At 37.5% G+C, this 17,127-nt stretch overlaps 1 protein-coding gene across 1 annotated transcript in view; it reads right to left on the bottom strand.

Annotated features, from left to right (window-relative positions):
* LOC131232485 (monodehydroascorbate reductase, chloroplastic/mitochondrial) overlaps positions 1 to 1,706 on the bottom strand; it is a 33,618-nt gene extending 31,912 nt beyond the window's left edge. The window contains exons 1-3 of the mRNA XM_058228748.1: positions 1,557 to 1,706; positions 1,278 to 1,449; positions 237 to 336 (exon numbers count right to left, since the gene is read on the bottom strand). Coding sequence (XP_058084731.1) covers positions 237 to 336; positions 1,278 to 1,449; positions 1,557 to 1,566 — 282 coding nt within the window. The 5' untranslated portion in view covers positions 1,567 to 1,706. The remainder of the gene's footprint in view (positions 1 to 236; positions 337 to 1,277; positions 1,450 to 1,556) is intronic.
* Between the last annotated feature and the right edge of the window lie 15,421 nt (positions 1,707 to 17,127).

Raw genomic sequence — 17,127 nt, 5'->3', positions numbered from 1 at the left:
TGGATCACCAATAAATGAGCCCACTTGTGCTACCCTGATTTGGATGTCCTTTTTTTCTCACTGAATGAGTTTCTTGATAATATAAACAGGTTAGAGCTTCATACAATTCAAGGCATCTTCCAATTTTAAACCTAAAACAGAAGATTTTTTTAAACCCATTGAACTGGTGCGACTGCTATTTTACACAGCTATCCTACAATTCACACAAAACATTCATTCATCCGAGAAATTTATACCTCTTTTGTCACAATACACAGCCTCCCATCAGCCATTCCATGTTCGACAAAAGTTCGAGCAGCATAGCCAGCTGCATTGCCACCACCAACAATAACATACCTACAAATATCAAATCCAAACATCGCAATAATCTTTAAGCTTGAGCTCAAGGCTTTCTGTCACCATCATGGACAAGTTGGCATTGTGCCAAAGCTTTTTGGCTGACACATGTCATGCTAGGATGCCAGGATGCAAAAATCATATTAATCAAGTGACAATGACCCTTTGCATATTGGTCATTTTTGTTCTATCCATCCGTTTTACCAGCGACGGATCAGATGGTTTGCGCCATTTGGGCAAAGCGTTTCATTGGAATCATGAGCAACCTAAAAGGAAAGGTCTTTAGATTTACCAGCGATTCCTACATGCTACATCAGATGGTTAAGACTTAGGATAGTCCAATTGTCATCATTTTTTTCATCGTGCCTCCCAATAGCGGTAGTGAATGGATGGTCCAGATTGATGATTAGACTCTCAGCAGATTATAATTTTATCACGAAATTATCACAGGTTTAAAGCGCTTTTTTTAAAAATATTAAAATAATTTATTTGTACCTATATATATATATATATATATATATATATATATATATATATATATATATATATATATATATATATTACAATAATATTTTTAATGTTTTATTTTCAGCGAGATTTTTCCAGAAATATCACAAGAAAAACATCAAAATTTTAGCCTCTGTTTGGTTGCCACTTAAAATGATTTCATCTCATTTTAGTTAACAGAAATTATCCATTTGAGATCATAGCTTATGTGAATTATGGGTTATCGAGATTATTTTTAATCCTTTCCAAAATCTCTATACATAATTACTGCTAACTAAAATAAGATGAACTCATTTTCAAGTGGCAGCCAAACAGGGTTCCTGAGAAATTCTCAAGCCAACAAGATTTTCCACTGTGGCAGTAATAAATGAAAGACTATTCCATCTAATTCCAGTACAACAAAAGAAGAGTGAGAAAGAAAAGTCAATTCTCACTCTCGATTCTCATTGGCGAAAGCAGCCGACGATGCGACGAAAGAAGTCCTGCGGAAGGTAGTGAAAGCGATGGAAGGGCGACGAATCCGTCTCAGAGATGGGGATTGAGGGCACCAGAGAGAGATCCCGTGTTTTAGGGTGGAAGAGGTAGCCGTCGCCATTGATTTCAGAACTGTATTTTTGAAGAAAGCAGAGAGTGAGAGTTTATAGAAAAACGTTTTGAGAAGAGGAAAGAAGAGTCTTCTGTTATTTTTCCTTCTTTATGTAATGAGTTCTGACCAGAATACATTTTCTTTTGAATCAGAAATGGCTGTTTCTGCTTCGTTCGAGTTTTCTTTTTTTAGTAGTCGCTGGCTCTTGCAGCGTTCCAAGAGTCGGATGAACAGTAGAGAGGTTTATGGGATCGTCGACCCGAGGATAGGCACGGTATGCTCGGGTTTTTCAATTAGGAGAGGTGGGGTCCAGTTTTCGGTGATCGAGGCCATTGATCTGTTGAGATGCATAGTAAATACCAGGAAACCTCGTGTGGATGCCTGGAGACGTCGTTGGTGGGAACCTTTCGATTTCTGAACCGCTAATAAATGGTTGAGATGATGGTTACAACAATTTCCAGATTTTTCTAAAAAGGCTCATCATGGTGAGACTATTGTTGGACATGGGCATGTGAAGCAGAGGACACGGATCAGCTACTGACAGGTTGAGTAGCGAGACTCGCTAGTGAAGTGACGTCACCAAGTTCTGTGGGGCCCAGCATGATGTATGTTTTGTATCCACACCGTCCATCCGTTTGGATAGATCATATCAGTGTGTGATGCAAAGAATGATTCAGATACAAAAATCCAGTGGTCCCCACCAAAGAAAGCAGTAGGTGAGTGACGCTCACCGTTAAAAACTCCTAAGGGCCACAGAAGTTTTTAATCAAGCTGATATTTGTATTTTCCCTTCTTTTTTGTCTGTTTTAACCTATGAATAAGTTGTAAGTTGTATCTCAAATAAACGTCATGGTGGGCCTTAGGAAGGTTTCCACGGTGGGCAACACTCTCCCCATTGATTTCTGAGGTGGGGTTCGCTGCTGCCCTGGATCTGACTCATTATTTGTCCCGTGCCCTAAAATGATCAGTCATATGGATGGACGGTGTGGATACAACACATACATCAAGTCACTTCATTAGGAGTCTTTTCAAACTCATTTTGTAGTGCCTCATGCGAAACAGCAGCATTTGGCCTAATCAAAATCACTATAATGCGTCAGCGTCAACAGATATTACGGTGATTTAGTCGTGGGCAACTCAGGGCTAAGAATTGAGATATGAGATAGAGGCATTCACGGCGGCATTGAGCAGGTCAAAAAAATAAGGTTTTTTAGTTTAAAAAAAAAAAAAAAATTTAATAAATTTAAAATTAAACCATAAATTTGTTTCTTGTCTTTTCAGATCAAAATTACTAATTAAACTTTTGTATTTAAGTTTACCCAATAAACCAATTTCGATGGATAAAATTGTTAAACCATTTAATCTATTTTAAGATATAGTTGTTCGTAAATAATTTTTTTATAATCTTTAGTTTTGAAAAACTTCTTTCAGCATATGCAATTGTAACAAGTATGGTAAGTAGTATTCTATATGTAATAAAACAATTTGGAAAACAATCTAATTTTTTTATTAGATTAAATATTTTTTAATTGGAATAATAATTTATGTTTGTAAACTTCTTTTAAAACTTTTAATTCCAAAAATAAATTCAAACCATCAATATCAAAATGCATGTCATATTTGAGAAATTTTTCAAGATCGAGACTGTTATTATTGATAGTGCTAGGTTTTAGAATTTGTTTTTTGTTTTCAATTTCAAATTTGTAAACTAAATTTTAAATATCTCTATTTTGTAGGCCTTTTAATAAGTTTTATTTCAAAAATTTTAAGTTTTTTTTCTTCTTAATTTTAATTTTGTTGTAATATAGGACCTTCATAATTAAGAAATTTTAATTTTGCTATAATATAGGGCCTTCATAATTAGGGGGCCTTAGGCAATTGCCTCACCTGCTTACCCCTTAGAGCCGCCCCTGAAGGCATTTTTTGACTACTTGAATGTTCAAGAATTTCATTATAAGAAAATTAAGGAGTTGTTTGGAAGGCATATAAAGTTTAAGTTAAAAACATTTTGCACTTAAAAAGAGTTATGGGTATAAATTGTTTACATTTTATACTTTAAAAAAGTTCCAGGTGTAAAGTATTTATATGTTATAATATTTAACTTTTAAGTGATAATTTATTTATAAAATAAAATTATGTGTTAGCTAATTTGTAAAGTGTTTACAATATATAAATTATGTATTTATGCTAGATAGAGTTTGGGATGGTAAATTCCATCAAAATCTGGAATCACTAAAAACTACTTTGATTTTTTTTTTTTTTTAGGGGGAGGGGCGCTAAAAAGCATAAAAGCATGCACACACTGGATGGATAAAATATCCTCTACTTATTATAAGTCCCCAAATGTAATCTAAAAGTTTTTTATGGTGATGTACTATCATTTTCTACCTTGTAGTTCATAGGGGGGCTAAAAAGGATAAAAGCATGCACACATTGGATGGATAAAACATCCTCTACTTATTATAAGGCCTCAAATGTAATCTAAAAGTTTTTAATGGTGATTTACTATCCTTTTGTACTTTATAGTTCATTTGTTGATCAATCCAATTAGTTTTTAGAGCCATGAGAGCATCAAAGGAAACATATGATAGATAAATTAGATATATTATCCATATTACAATGACCCCCACCTGCAATATCAAACATGCCTTTTTGTCAAGTTTTAAATTGCAACTAAAAAGTACGTTTATAGCATATAAAGTCCTCAAAGGCAACATAGGTATCCAAACAACCCTGAAATCCGATTACTTATAATGACTTTTGCGACTTAAAGATTTTACAAGCATTAAAATGACCATGGGAAGAATATGGAGAGAATATCTATTTTCCATTATATTGTCTTTAGATTATCTACATTGTTAATCGTGTCCAATAGCCATTGAACCATAAGATCAAAATGGTGATTAGCTCAATTCTACTTTCTTTTTTTTAATGTGGAACAGTCATCTTCAACTTTATGTGGAGGTTATTAAGATCATATAAATATCACTGGATATTGTGGGCCCCCTCATCCATCCATTCAATTTGAATGGTGCGAACTCAAATTCAGTGGTGACCCTCTAATACCAAGGTCTCGATATTGGTCGGTATTGTGGGCCTTACCAAAATGTATGTGTTTTACCCATGCTGCCCATCTTCCAACTCATTTTAGGGCATGGGGCTAAAAATAAGGTAGATCCAAACCTCGATTGGACTACACTACATGAAATAATGGTGATTGAGCGGCCACCATTAAAAGTGTTTATTGGCCTACTGTAACTGTTATGGAGAAAATCGAGCCAACCTGATGTATGAGACACATGATATAGAATCAGCAGTATAGACCCTCTGAGCTACCAAAGGGCTAGAGAATATGAGTTGAGCAATGAGGCTTAATGACCGAGCTCAAACAATCAACCTAGCTTGGAGATAAGGTTAATCAATCGATGTCGACCATGGACAATGACCTCAACCACCTTGAGCGCAAATATTAACATCGAACTTATGATAAAAACATCCAGAGAAGATCTCGCACTAAATATGGGTAGGACTGCCCAGCGAAATCCTAGTCGAAGATCTCACCAATCAAGGCATGATATGAGAAACACTCAAAAAGAGATTCCAACTCCAATACTAGCCTTCGAGCGTATTCTAAAGGTATACTCAGATACGCAAAATCACATAACAACCTATAAATACATCACCCTACTCAAAGGAAAAGTACACACAACTATCCTGATTCTAACTACACATACTTTGAGTCCATATACCTGACTTAGGCATCAGAGGGCCCCCGGCCACAACTGGCTCCCCAAGTGTCCTTTCGTTCTCCATTAAAGTGCAAGTACCCCAGTGACTCATATAAGGTGGGACAGAATCGACCAAATTTCAGCGATAACAATTTGGCGCCTTCCATGAGAATAATCATAAAGCCATTGAGAAGTTCCCTCTACATCAACTAGTTTATTCATCTTTCTAGTTCTCCCATTGATGGCTAAAGAAAAGAGAATGGCTTTGGCCGCTATCGCCTAACCAACACCAGAACAACAGTTTGAAAATCCTTAAGCTCTATAGTTAGCTCCTCAGCCCGACCCCCCTTCCCTAATGATTACACAAAGGTCTCATAACAAGGGAAGTCGGCTCATCTCCCTAGAGAACCAAGTCAAGGCTCTGACCGATAACTTTAATTGCATTATGCAAATATTAGAAAGGCAACATCCCCTCTTCGCCATCCAAAGGGCGAAATTGGGGGTGGCAACCAAGCAATCCCGACCTTCGTTGGCACCTCACGACTCATGTGTAGCAAAAGATCGGCTAGCGCGAAGCGGGTGTATTCTCATGCAAACATTGAGAACAATCAAGCTTGTCGAGTCCAATCTACGACAAACTTTGGAAAAGAAGAGGAGAGGTAAAGCTCCGGAGGTCACAGCAAAAAGCGAAGTCTCATGGGAAGTAAAGTTAAAGGAAATCTGATATTAGTTCGGGGACATCCAGCAGGTGTATGGGGCAAAGGCCCTTACCTCCGTCAACATGCTGCTTGAAGAAGCTGAGCCTTCATTCATGGACAACATCATGAAAAAGCCTCAAAACAGAGACACCCATAGAGCCCTCAAAAGACATTGCAACAAAGGGAAAATGGAAACAGGAAGAGGAGAAGGAAGTTTAGAGAAGAACGTGTACCTAAAAAAATCTAAGTGATCGGATAATTCGCATAGTAGATAGAGAAGAACTTAAGGAAAGAAAGGGAAAAGCATATTGGCACAGCTCAAACCTCATAAAACCAATGAGCGACATAATGGGGGAAAACCCCTATTTATAGAATCTCGAAGGCAGATCATTTAATGATGTCACTACACGCAAGGGCATGATAGGATGCCTCGATGCACGATCTCCTCCATGCAGTGTTATGGGGTTCGCTCAGGGCCCCACATTAATGAAGCAATGACATGTGTCCGCTTGTGAGTCACCTGAAAGACGAAATGACACTCGTCGCTCTGTGCACAACGCCTCGTACAAAACCACTATCACAATATCCTCATCGATCACTACAACATGCATCGTCTCTATCCAACTCCTGTCTTAATCACCAGGCGACAAAATCAAGGAATACGGATTGAACGAGCCGACCTCCCATGGTTAGAAGTTCAGAGTTTCCCGCTCACATATCAGTTCAACTTTGCCTACTTCCCAAGCTCATGAACATAAAACTTGAAAGTACGAGCAACTATTATGGGAAAAATCGAGACAACTTGATGTATGAGACACGTGGTAGAGGACTAGCAGCACAGACCCTCTGAGCTACCAAAGGACTAGAGAGATGAGCTGAGTAAAGAAGCTCAGTGGCCAAGCTAAAACAGTCAATCCAGCTTGGAGATAAGACTCATCAATAGATGCTGACCTCGACCACGGGTGTTGGCCTCAACCACCACAAGCGCGGATGTCGACCTCGAGCTTGTAATAAAAACATCCAGAGAAGATCTTGCGCTGAATATGAGGACTTCCCAACGAAATTCTAGCAAAAAATCACGCCAATCGAGGCATACTCGGAGAAATATTCAAAAAAAGATTCCAACTCCAACATAGGCCCCTCCTTCTTATCCTATAGATCTACTCAAATACGTAAAGTCGCCTAACAATACCTATAAATATATGACCTCTCTCAAAAGGGAAGGTACACGCAACTATTCTGATTTTAACCACACCTAGGCATTGGAGGGTCCCCATCACAACTGGCGCCCCCAGTGTCCTCTCGTTCTCCATTGAAGTACAGGTACCCCAATTGCTCATATAGGTGGGACATGACCGATAAGATTTCAGCGGTAACAGTAATGTTTTTACCATCCCCTTGATTAGGTTTACATAAACCTTGATGAAGTGAAAACACAAATCTCAGCTTGATCTAAAACTTTGTTTCTTTATAGGTACATACCAACACCTCCACACATACCCACTCACTCACACCATAGTGAGATTTCACCTACTCAACCATTGACCTTAGTTAAAACTCTCCAGAGTCCACCACTGAGGCATGATCCCAAACTTTTATAGCCTCGTGAAGTCTGTAACGGTGGGCGTTCAATCCCCATGGTTCTTGTGGTGTGGTCCGGCTAATATCTGGATGTGTCTAGCAAAATGAATAGATATCATGGATAAAACACATACAACACCGACTACCAAGGTCCATACTTGATGGATCACCACCGAATCCATGTCCTAATGGTGCAGCCTTGGAGATTTTTTTTGAAATTGTCCATTCAAGATGGAGTCATCTGATCAGTGATCCAGACCATCGAACCGTTCCACCAAATGCACAAACTTAAAAATAAAAGATCTAGTATGCCTCATATACTTTCCCTCTAAGAACTAGGGAGAGACTCTTGAGCTGTGTGGAGACCACCCGCAACGTGTATGTGGAATCCAATCAGCGAATCTTGTGCTCCACTTCATGTTCACATTACTGACCAAGAATCTTATTAACCTAGGACTCCGGTGGGATGCAGGTTGTACGACCATGCCATGTGGCCAACCTAAGTCTCGGAGTAGTTTGAGTTTCGGTTTACACCTTCACCCTGATGTGGTCCACCGGATGAAGGATCAGATGGCATGTAGAAAACATGGTGGAATCTACATTCCAATTAAGTCTTTATATGGTTGGCATACCCCTCATGCTCCCATTGTTTTCTTTGATATGGCCCACCCAAGCCATGGATCAGGATGAATTTTTATCTATGCCTAGGTAAAATAATAATAACAATAAACCCAAGCCATGGACGGTTTGGAGATACACCATGGGCTACATGATGTGAGCAGCATTTTGGATATTTTTGCTCATAGGCCTAATTTCAATGGGCATAAAACATTTTAATGTCTAGATTATGAGTGTAATAGTACAAAGAGATTGTGTTGATGTAGATTTCTGCCTAGCCTTTCCTGGACCTTCGTATGCCTACACAAGGGACGGACAAAGGAGACCCTGACTAATGCAGGGGACCCTTCGATGCCTAAGTAAAGTAAAGAATCTGGGTCTGGTCAAGTAAGGGATTTTGGGCTAGAGATTTTGTGTGTACCTTTCACTATTAGATATGCTCCTATTTATAGTTGGGGAGAGGCGGTGACATAGAGGAGATCTCCTTATTTAGTAGGAATGTACTGTAGAGGGATTCGAATTCCGAGTATGTCGTAGATATTCTTCGAGATATTCGGCCGAGATCTTAGAAAGATTCGTGTTACGGTGGTCTCCTGAGATCTTTAGTCGGGATCTTAGGTAAGGTCGGTTGGAGTAACATTAGAACCTTTAAGAACGATATTGTGCTAACATGAGGTTTCCCCGACTTGACAGCTTTTCGAAGGGCAGGCGAAGTGTTGAGACTCAAATATTACATATTCAGCCCCATTTATATATTGGTTTTATGAACATGATAATGCTTAATGGTATATTTTATACATGTTTGTGTTACAAGGTGAGTTTAAAAGCTTAGATTGAAAAGAATGTTAAAAGCATGGATTTGATGCTCAAAGATCACCAATGCAAAAAATGGATCTTTGAAGACCAAGATTGAAGATTTCAAGACACCAAGATTCAAGAAAATCAAGTGAAAAAGGAAGGAAGTATAAAAATTCGCAGGATCTGAGCTTAGATGACATCAAAGCCAGTCTTCGATGATATCGAACACTATTGGATGACATCGAAGAATTACAGGAAAATCAAGTTCGATTGCTAGACAAATTGGATGCAGTTTTCGATGACATCGAAAGCAGTTCGATGACAACGAAGAGTTGCGCAGAATTTACACGGAGTGCATAAATTTGAAATGATTTTGCGATTTTACGGAAACTAGCCTATAAATATAAGTTTCCTAAGACTTTTGGGGATATCTATGGTTTTTAGAGAGCATATCTAGGATTTTTTTAGAGAGCTCTCAAGTTTCATAGTTTTAAAAATTATTTTTCTTTATAAGTTTTTAGATCTTTATTATTTTTTTCTTGCTTTTTTGTTGTTTTTTATTTGCCATTTACTTATGTTTTTCTAGTTCCTTGTAGCCCAAGCTAGAAGGAAAGCACTTGGGTTTAATGATTCTTTAAGTTATGATGATTGAATTTTAGGATGAGATGAATGGTGTATGCATGTTATTAATTATTTAGGTTTAGGTTTTTGATCCATCGTGTGAGATTCATACGGTGGATGCTTAGGCTTAACCTGGATCAATTAGATTTCTTATATGTGAGATATTCTCAACCTGTTACATTATTTGATTCATTATCTCATGGATATTGAATGCTTAAAATCATTGGCGCTTGAGAATATATGTTAATGGTGCTAATCCATTATTATCTAATTTCTTATATCATTTACTAAAAATATTTGAACTGTTTTATTTTCTGATTAGGCCGACCATAGTTTTCAGATCCTAATTGTGTTATCAAAGTCATCATGATTTATAGATTATTAACTTATGTGTGGAACTTTGAACCTGGGTGTTGTTTTTAATTTAATTGAATTCCATTTAAAAGTCATACCTTCAAAACTTTTAAAATCATTATATCCGTTTAGTTTCCATTACTTAATTAGTTTTGCATTTGATTTTTTATTTTTTTTTTCATTCTCCTAAACTATCTCTTTGTGGGATAGACCCTATATTCACAAGATACTACTTATGAACCTCTGCACTTGGAGGCAAACAAACGCGAAGCTTAGTCGACCTTAGGCTTCCGACCTATCCTCGATGGTGGTTGTGGAGCCGAGTTCGAGCTAGTTCCTTAGTCGGAAGTGATCTTAAGCCGAATCGGCTGTTTGATCGGACTTGTTTAGGCCCTTCGGCCTGACCTTTTATTGGCTGACCCATTTTTCCCATAAAAGATTATAACAAACGACTTACAGGGTTTATTATAATAAATATATAAAACTATATTATACATTTGTTGTATTAGTTTATGTTAGGCTGTCAACCTTTGTTAAAAAGGCATATGTCCTACCGTAATGTCCGTGTGACATCGGCAATATCATGTTAAGACATAAGACCGAAAAAAAGGCAAATCCAAAACTCAAATACACAACGCCATGGGAACAGTGAAAATGGAAACTCCCAATGCTAAAATCTCTTTGGGGGCCATCATGATATTTATATGCCATATCCATCCATGCGGTGATTCCCATTGGTATGAAGGGAAACACAAATATCAGCCTAGCACACACCCTTTGTGGGGCTTAAGAAGGTTTTAATGGTAGGACAGTCCCCACCGCTTCTTGTAGTGTGGCCCACTTGAGGTTTAGATCATTAATGCATGGATGGAGTAGATGTGACACAGATATTGTGCTAAGTCTAGAGGAGCCTTTTGTTACGCAAGCTCCCAACAAAAGGTGTTGTTGGAAATTTGCATCTTGAGCAAGAGGGGAGCAGTCGTGCTTGATTTGTGCAGAATTTCGGAGGAGGATAAATCTTTCACCTTGGATTTGGGAGGATTTCAAATCCCTTTACATGTTTGGTACCATAAAATAACAGAGGTTTTTAATTTAGGGGATTTCAAATCCCCTTTAGTTTGAAATCCAAGGTGAAAGCTTGGATTACATTTAAAATCATTTTAAGAGTTGCATGTGTAACATGTGTGTCACAAAGCTACTAATCTATCACGCATGTGGCCCACTGATGATATCTCAAAATAATCAAATTATCAACTGCATCACTATAATTACTTTATTAAGATAATTTGTGCCATCCAAACATTGTCCGTGTAAATTAATGGTTAAAAATCGTTAGTTAGTCATTCGGATGTGATCTCATGCTCGTGGCCCATCCGAGACTTGGAATTTCATTATTTTTAGGCAAAATATATATTTCAACAGGCTTATTACAACCATTATGTCAAACATTACACAAATGTACTAACTAGATACATTAAAATTGATTTTGTAATTAAATTAAAACTTAGAGCTGTACATGAACCGAGTTAGCTAGGTTAACTCGCTCAACTGAGTTCGAAATTGAGTTCTAGTTGAGTCGATCTAATTTCTAGAGCTTGAAAAAATTTCGAGCTAAGTTCGAGCTTGTCTAACCTTGAATCGGATCGAACCTCAACTCGTATCGAATCAGTTTGGTGACTTGGTTATTCTGATATTAACGATGTTCAACAAGTCTTAGATGAAATGACTCAATGAAATGTTGTTTCGAGTGCATACATTCTCCACAGGATCAGTTGGTTATGAGGAAGGTATGGATATAAAACAAATCACTACAAAAATGAATTAAAAAAAAACTTTACATGATAAAACTATCCCCATATCTTGATTTTGATGCTGCCTGCTGAGTGTTTGATAAAATACATGTAAATTGTTGCTGCTGTTTTGCATACTATAACAAAATGAAGGTGCACTCTATGTGTTTGAAAAAATGCCGCACATGCTCAAACTTAGCTCCAACTGGCCTAAGCTACTGACCGAATCGAGTCGAGCTGGCCATTCATGCTCGAGGATCGAGCTGAGCTGAGTTTGAGCTAGGGTTAGCTGCTGGTCGAGCTAAGTCGAGCTTACCAAGCTCAACTCGATTCGACTCGTGTACGCCTCTATTCAAACTACTATGAATATAATATGCATATATACTTTTGGATTACAGGGATTTTGAATCCAAGGTACCAAACACGATGGGAGGATTCCAAATCCACGCTCCCAAACATGCCCTAAATTTTGAGTTAAGTGTGGCAATCTAGAAGAGGTGGGCCATAGCATTTCTCACTCGTGGATTTTAAGGGTGGCTAGTAGTCAATGGTATGCAGTCACATTAAGTTGTTGAGGTTCGGGTTCCATCACTGCTTATCTAAGAAAAAAAAGGTCGAGACATTAATTTGATTGGGTGATCTCAAAGATTTATAAATGATGAAGGAAATGGATGGTATACATTAATTACTGTTGTTAACAGATGTCTTAAATTTGAGAAAATTTGAGTAGCTCGAGAAAGTTCGGGTGAAAGTCCAGTAACGATTTATTTTGGAACTTATGAGAAATTCGACTAGTTGAAGGACAAGTTCGACTAGTCGAACTGTCCTTCGACTAGCCCAAGCTCTAGTTCTACTAGCTGGAGGTTACGTAGATTGTGTGCGGACTGCCTTGAGGCGATTTTCGGATTATTCCAAGTCGGTGTGAAAGTTGGAGTTCCCAGACTATAAATAGGAGTTCTTAAGGTGCTCCTAGAGTCATTCTAAGATGTTCTAAGATTTCCTAAACTATTCTAGAGGGTTTCTAAATAGTTGTAGGGTTTCAAAGGATGTAGCAAAAGGTAAGATTCGAGGTTGTTCGAATCGGGTAAGTCCTTTCTCTTTGTAATTTATGTTTTCACAGTGGATTTCTATCGCTTTGTGCCATGATTTTTTTCGAAAGGGTTTTACACGTTAAATCTTTGTGTTTCCTTGTGTTTGTTTAATACTCTTGGATTGCTATCCTACATTCATCTTTGTGTGATTTTGCAGCTCAACCCCTAACAAGTACATTTTAAAAGTCAATTGTGTGGGACTCACCTCTAGTCGCCCATCACTTTAGAAAGTTAGTATGAAACGATGATCTTGAATTGTACATCATATCCCTTTTAGAAAACTAGAAATGATCTAGTGGGCTAAGTGGATGGAAACCTTTCCATACACCTAGTTGCATTTGGATTCTTTGGAGCCCACATGACTGCCCATTGAGTCAATTCCATGCTTTATATCTCATCTCTTTAAATAAAAAATAATAAAAAAATACTAATTTGATGGTCCTAATCCTAAAGCCAGTAGCATATAAAATGAATGTATAAGATGAGCTAAACACCTTACCATCTTAGGTGCCGAAATAGCCCTATTAAAATTAGATTTGTAAAAATTGACTTGACTATTGTGCCACCAATTAACAAGAAAATCAGGTGATTTATGAAGAAGATGGTTAGTCATTTGAATGGATTTTTTTTTATATTTTTTATCTTGCCTTATAAGGTAAGAACTTTTTTTTACCACAACCAAGGTTTGTACATAAAAATAATGTAAGAAAGTAAAATGCATATATATATATATATATAAAGGTACCATTTGATAAATTGAAAATAAGATCTAAAGATTAATTTAAGTATTGAAAACTTAACAGTGCTGAATTTTAACACTCATAAGTATTTAAAAATTTGTTTGATAATTTTTCTAAAAATAGTCATAATATCTAAAAACAAATACTTTTCATAAAAACTTGTTTGTAAAGACAAATTATAAGTGTATGAAAATTGATAATTTGTCATATTTGCCATATTATCTAAAATTTCATCTTTTATATGAAACCTGTTATTATACAACCTTCAAATTTAAGACACCCAAGTCAAATCCAATAAAAAATTAATACTTTCCCTGCTAAATAAAGTCAAATAGATGAATAATCTAGATCTTTTATATTTACTCCGCCGTGAAGCGAAATGAATTGATTGTACAATGAGGCAAGTAGGTGATAATACAAGTTTAACCCTTATATATGTGATCAAAGTGCATTGGAGAGATGGGCCACACCATATACCATGCACTATATATTCTTCCTTATATAATAATCATAACCTTTTGATTAGTGCCATTAGGAGGCAAGCACACCAAGTGAGTGACGAGAAGCATTGGTCAGTTCTTTTGGAGCCTCATTATATTGAGTTTTATCCAACTTGTCTATCCATTTGCTAAATTATTTTCCGTGCATAATCTCATAAATCCAAAACTCACACACCAAGCCATAGCTAAAGTGGTAGATTGTATGAAGATAACCTTGTTTCAACACTGAGATCTTTTTATTTAACAAGATCACATAGACCCAGGTGAAGGGTTGGGGGTGGGGACCCTCTTACCATAGTTTTTTTTCCAAAATCATTTTAGCGTATGGTCCCAAAAATGAAGTAGTTTCTCTCATCAGGTGGACCATACCATTGGAAACTATGGTGATTGACCATTAATGGACCACAAAAGTTTTGAAAAAACTTGATATTTGTTTTTTCCTTTTATCCAGGCTTATGTGATCTCATCAACTGATTGGATGGCTAATAAACACGATGGAAACATTTAGGTGTGTCCTAAGAAAATTTTAATGGTAGGACGTTCAATTAGAGGTGTACACGAACCAAGCTAGCTCAGTTAGCTCGCTCGACTGGACTCAAAAAAGCTCGATTCGACTCGGTTCGAAGCTGAGTTCGAGTTGAGTCGGGCTGATTTTTTTAGCTCGAAAATGAGTTCAAGCCGAGTTCGAGTTGGCCCCAACTCAATTTGACTCGGACCGAACCCAGCTCGAATTGAACCAGTTTGGTAACTCGGTTACTTTGATATTGATGTTGCTCACCAAGTGTTTGATGAAATGACTCAACAAAGTGTGGTTGATGGCAATGAAGGTATATATATGAAACAAATACCATTTTTTTCTTAATTTTTATGTTGCTTAGAAGGTGTTTGATAAAATACCTATAAAACCATTGCTGCTGTTTTACATATAGTGAGATTTTGAAGGTGTTTGTGAAAATGTTGCACAGGCGAACTCGGTTCAATCTTGGCTGGAACTTGGGTCGATCTTGTCTCAAATTGGCCCAAGCTGTTGACCGAATCGAGCCGAGCTGGCTAGTCAGGCTCGAGGACCGAGTCGAGGCGAGTTCGAGCTGAGGCCAGCTGAACTCGGTCTGACTCGATGTACACCCCTACGTTTAATCATCACTGTTGGATAGAAGCGGAAATTAAATTAAACAAAGCTAATGGATCTATATACCTATTGCAGCATGGTGCTAAGACAAAAGATAAATAACATTGAGCTGAAGAGAGTTATTTAATTTAGATTGACGAGGCTTTGGAGCTCTTTTATGTTAATCATTTAGCAAGTTAGTGGCCTTTGCTCAATACATTTCTTTTCATGAGACGTGTCAGCTACTATATATAGGTGCATCTCTGATTTCATATAATTTTCTTCACTTAATATTCCTCTCCATGATATTTGGGTGTGTATGATCAATCATATTTGAGCATGTGTTATTGGATGTCACCCTGGTGTTAAATACATCTGTGTACTCTTCTCTTGCGCTAGCTTGGCCCTTGTAGCTGATAGAATAGCCACCTCTAAGTTTTCAGTCATGCAAAGGCTGCCTTAACATATAAGTTTTTCCTAGCATGACAAGTATTTTTAGAGGAGTTTGGACTCCTCACGATCTCTTTTTCATGGTTTGTAAGTACTGTCCAATGTCTCATATGGTTTGTAAGTACTCATCAATTTTGACCGCAACAGATTGGGTGTATGGTCCACCTTTAATTTGATTATCTATTGCTCTCCAATTACTTTGATGGGAATGGTCATAATCATCTGATCAACGGACTAGAAGGATGGACATTTTGTGGCGGCTGTGGATTTTGATATTCTGGCAGTGTGATGAACAAATCATGCACTCCGAAATTGCACACGGGGCGTGAGTAAAAATTCAAATTAAACCATTCAGGCAACAAGATCCATTTTAGACTGTTTATGAAAAAACTCACAATAAAGTGAAAACATTTACTGGTAGATTAGCTGAAATCTAATTAGACAATTACAAGATAAAATGATCAACAGTTTGAATTCAAAGGAAATTTTTATAAATCAGATATTACAATGATTCGATTATATTGTTTAAGTTTTATACTCTACCTATAGTGGATTGCACTATTTGGACGGTTCAATTTGAATAAATAGACGACATATGAAAGTTACTGAATACCGTCCATCACCGTTGGCATGGGGGCCAAATAACTCCACGGTCAACAACCATCAGGCGCGGGACCAAACAGACGTGGTTTGGCTGGTGAACCCAACACGAGCAAGAGCCGAACAGCTGGTGTCAAAGCTATGTGACCCCACCATAATGTATGTGTTTTATCCGTGCCGTCTATGTATTTTGTGAGCTCATCTTACGATAGGATCCGAAAAATGATGCAGATAGAAAGCTTAAGTGGACCGCATCGCAAACACACCTATTGTTGAAAGTACTTGGGAGGCAAGGAAGTTTTAGAACAAGCTGGTATCCGGTTTTCTCCGTGAGTTTATGAACAAGTTAGATGGCAAATAAATAATGCTGGGGCCTAAGAAGTTTTCAACAGCAAGGCAGTCAATCCCCGCTGTTTCCTGTAATGTTGACCATGTGGTACACTTGATATCTGAATCTTTCTCATTTTTTGGGCTCATGTCCTAAAAATATAGCGTATGGTCCATATTCAAAGTATGCATGTGCCTCAGCTGATCATTCAATATTCTTGAAACTTTGGTCACGTGATCTTAATGTTCCCCACCACCCAATTAATGGTCGAGATCCACAGCACGTGTTACAAGATGCCACGTCTGCACAGAATCGCCTCCTCAAAGTTCAAACATGTTTTCGCGCGAAACTAAATAGAAGCTTACCGCCGTGGTTCGTTTTGCATCTGTCGCGGCATAGGACACAGCGTGCGTCTCTGCCCACTGGGTCCCACATGATAAGTATTCATATGATCAGAACTGTCCAATTTTCGGAACCTAGTTTATATGATCCACTGAAATGAATATACTCGAACGGATTGTTCTGACCATAACTAATTACGATGAATTTTTAACAATGAAAAGGAAATTTTCAATGGCTTGCAATCAACTTTAAAAATTAATGGATATGATCATCAATGAAACGTGATTACTAGTCAGTAGCTTATGTATGGTAGTAAAGAGAATGTGGACGGTTAAAATCATTGTTCCATCT

Source organism: Magnolia sinica, chromosome 18, assembly GCF_029962835.1.
Source record: "Magnolia sinica isolate HGM2019 chromosome 18, MsV1, whole genome shotgun sequence".
NCBI lineage: Eukaryota > Viridiplantae > Streptophyta > Magnoliopsida > Magnoliales > Magnoliaceae > Magnolia > Magnolia sinica.
This window is presented reverse-complemented; position numbering and strand designations above follow the sequence as displayed.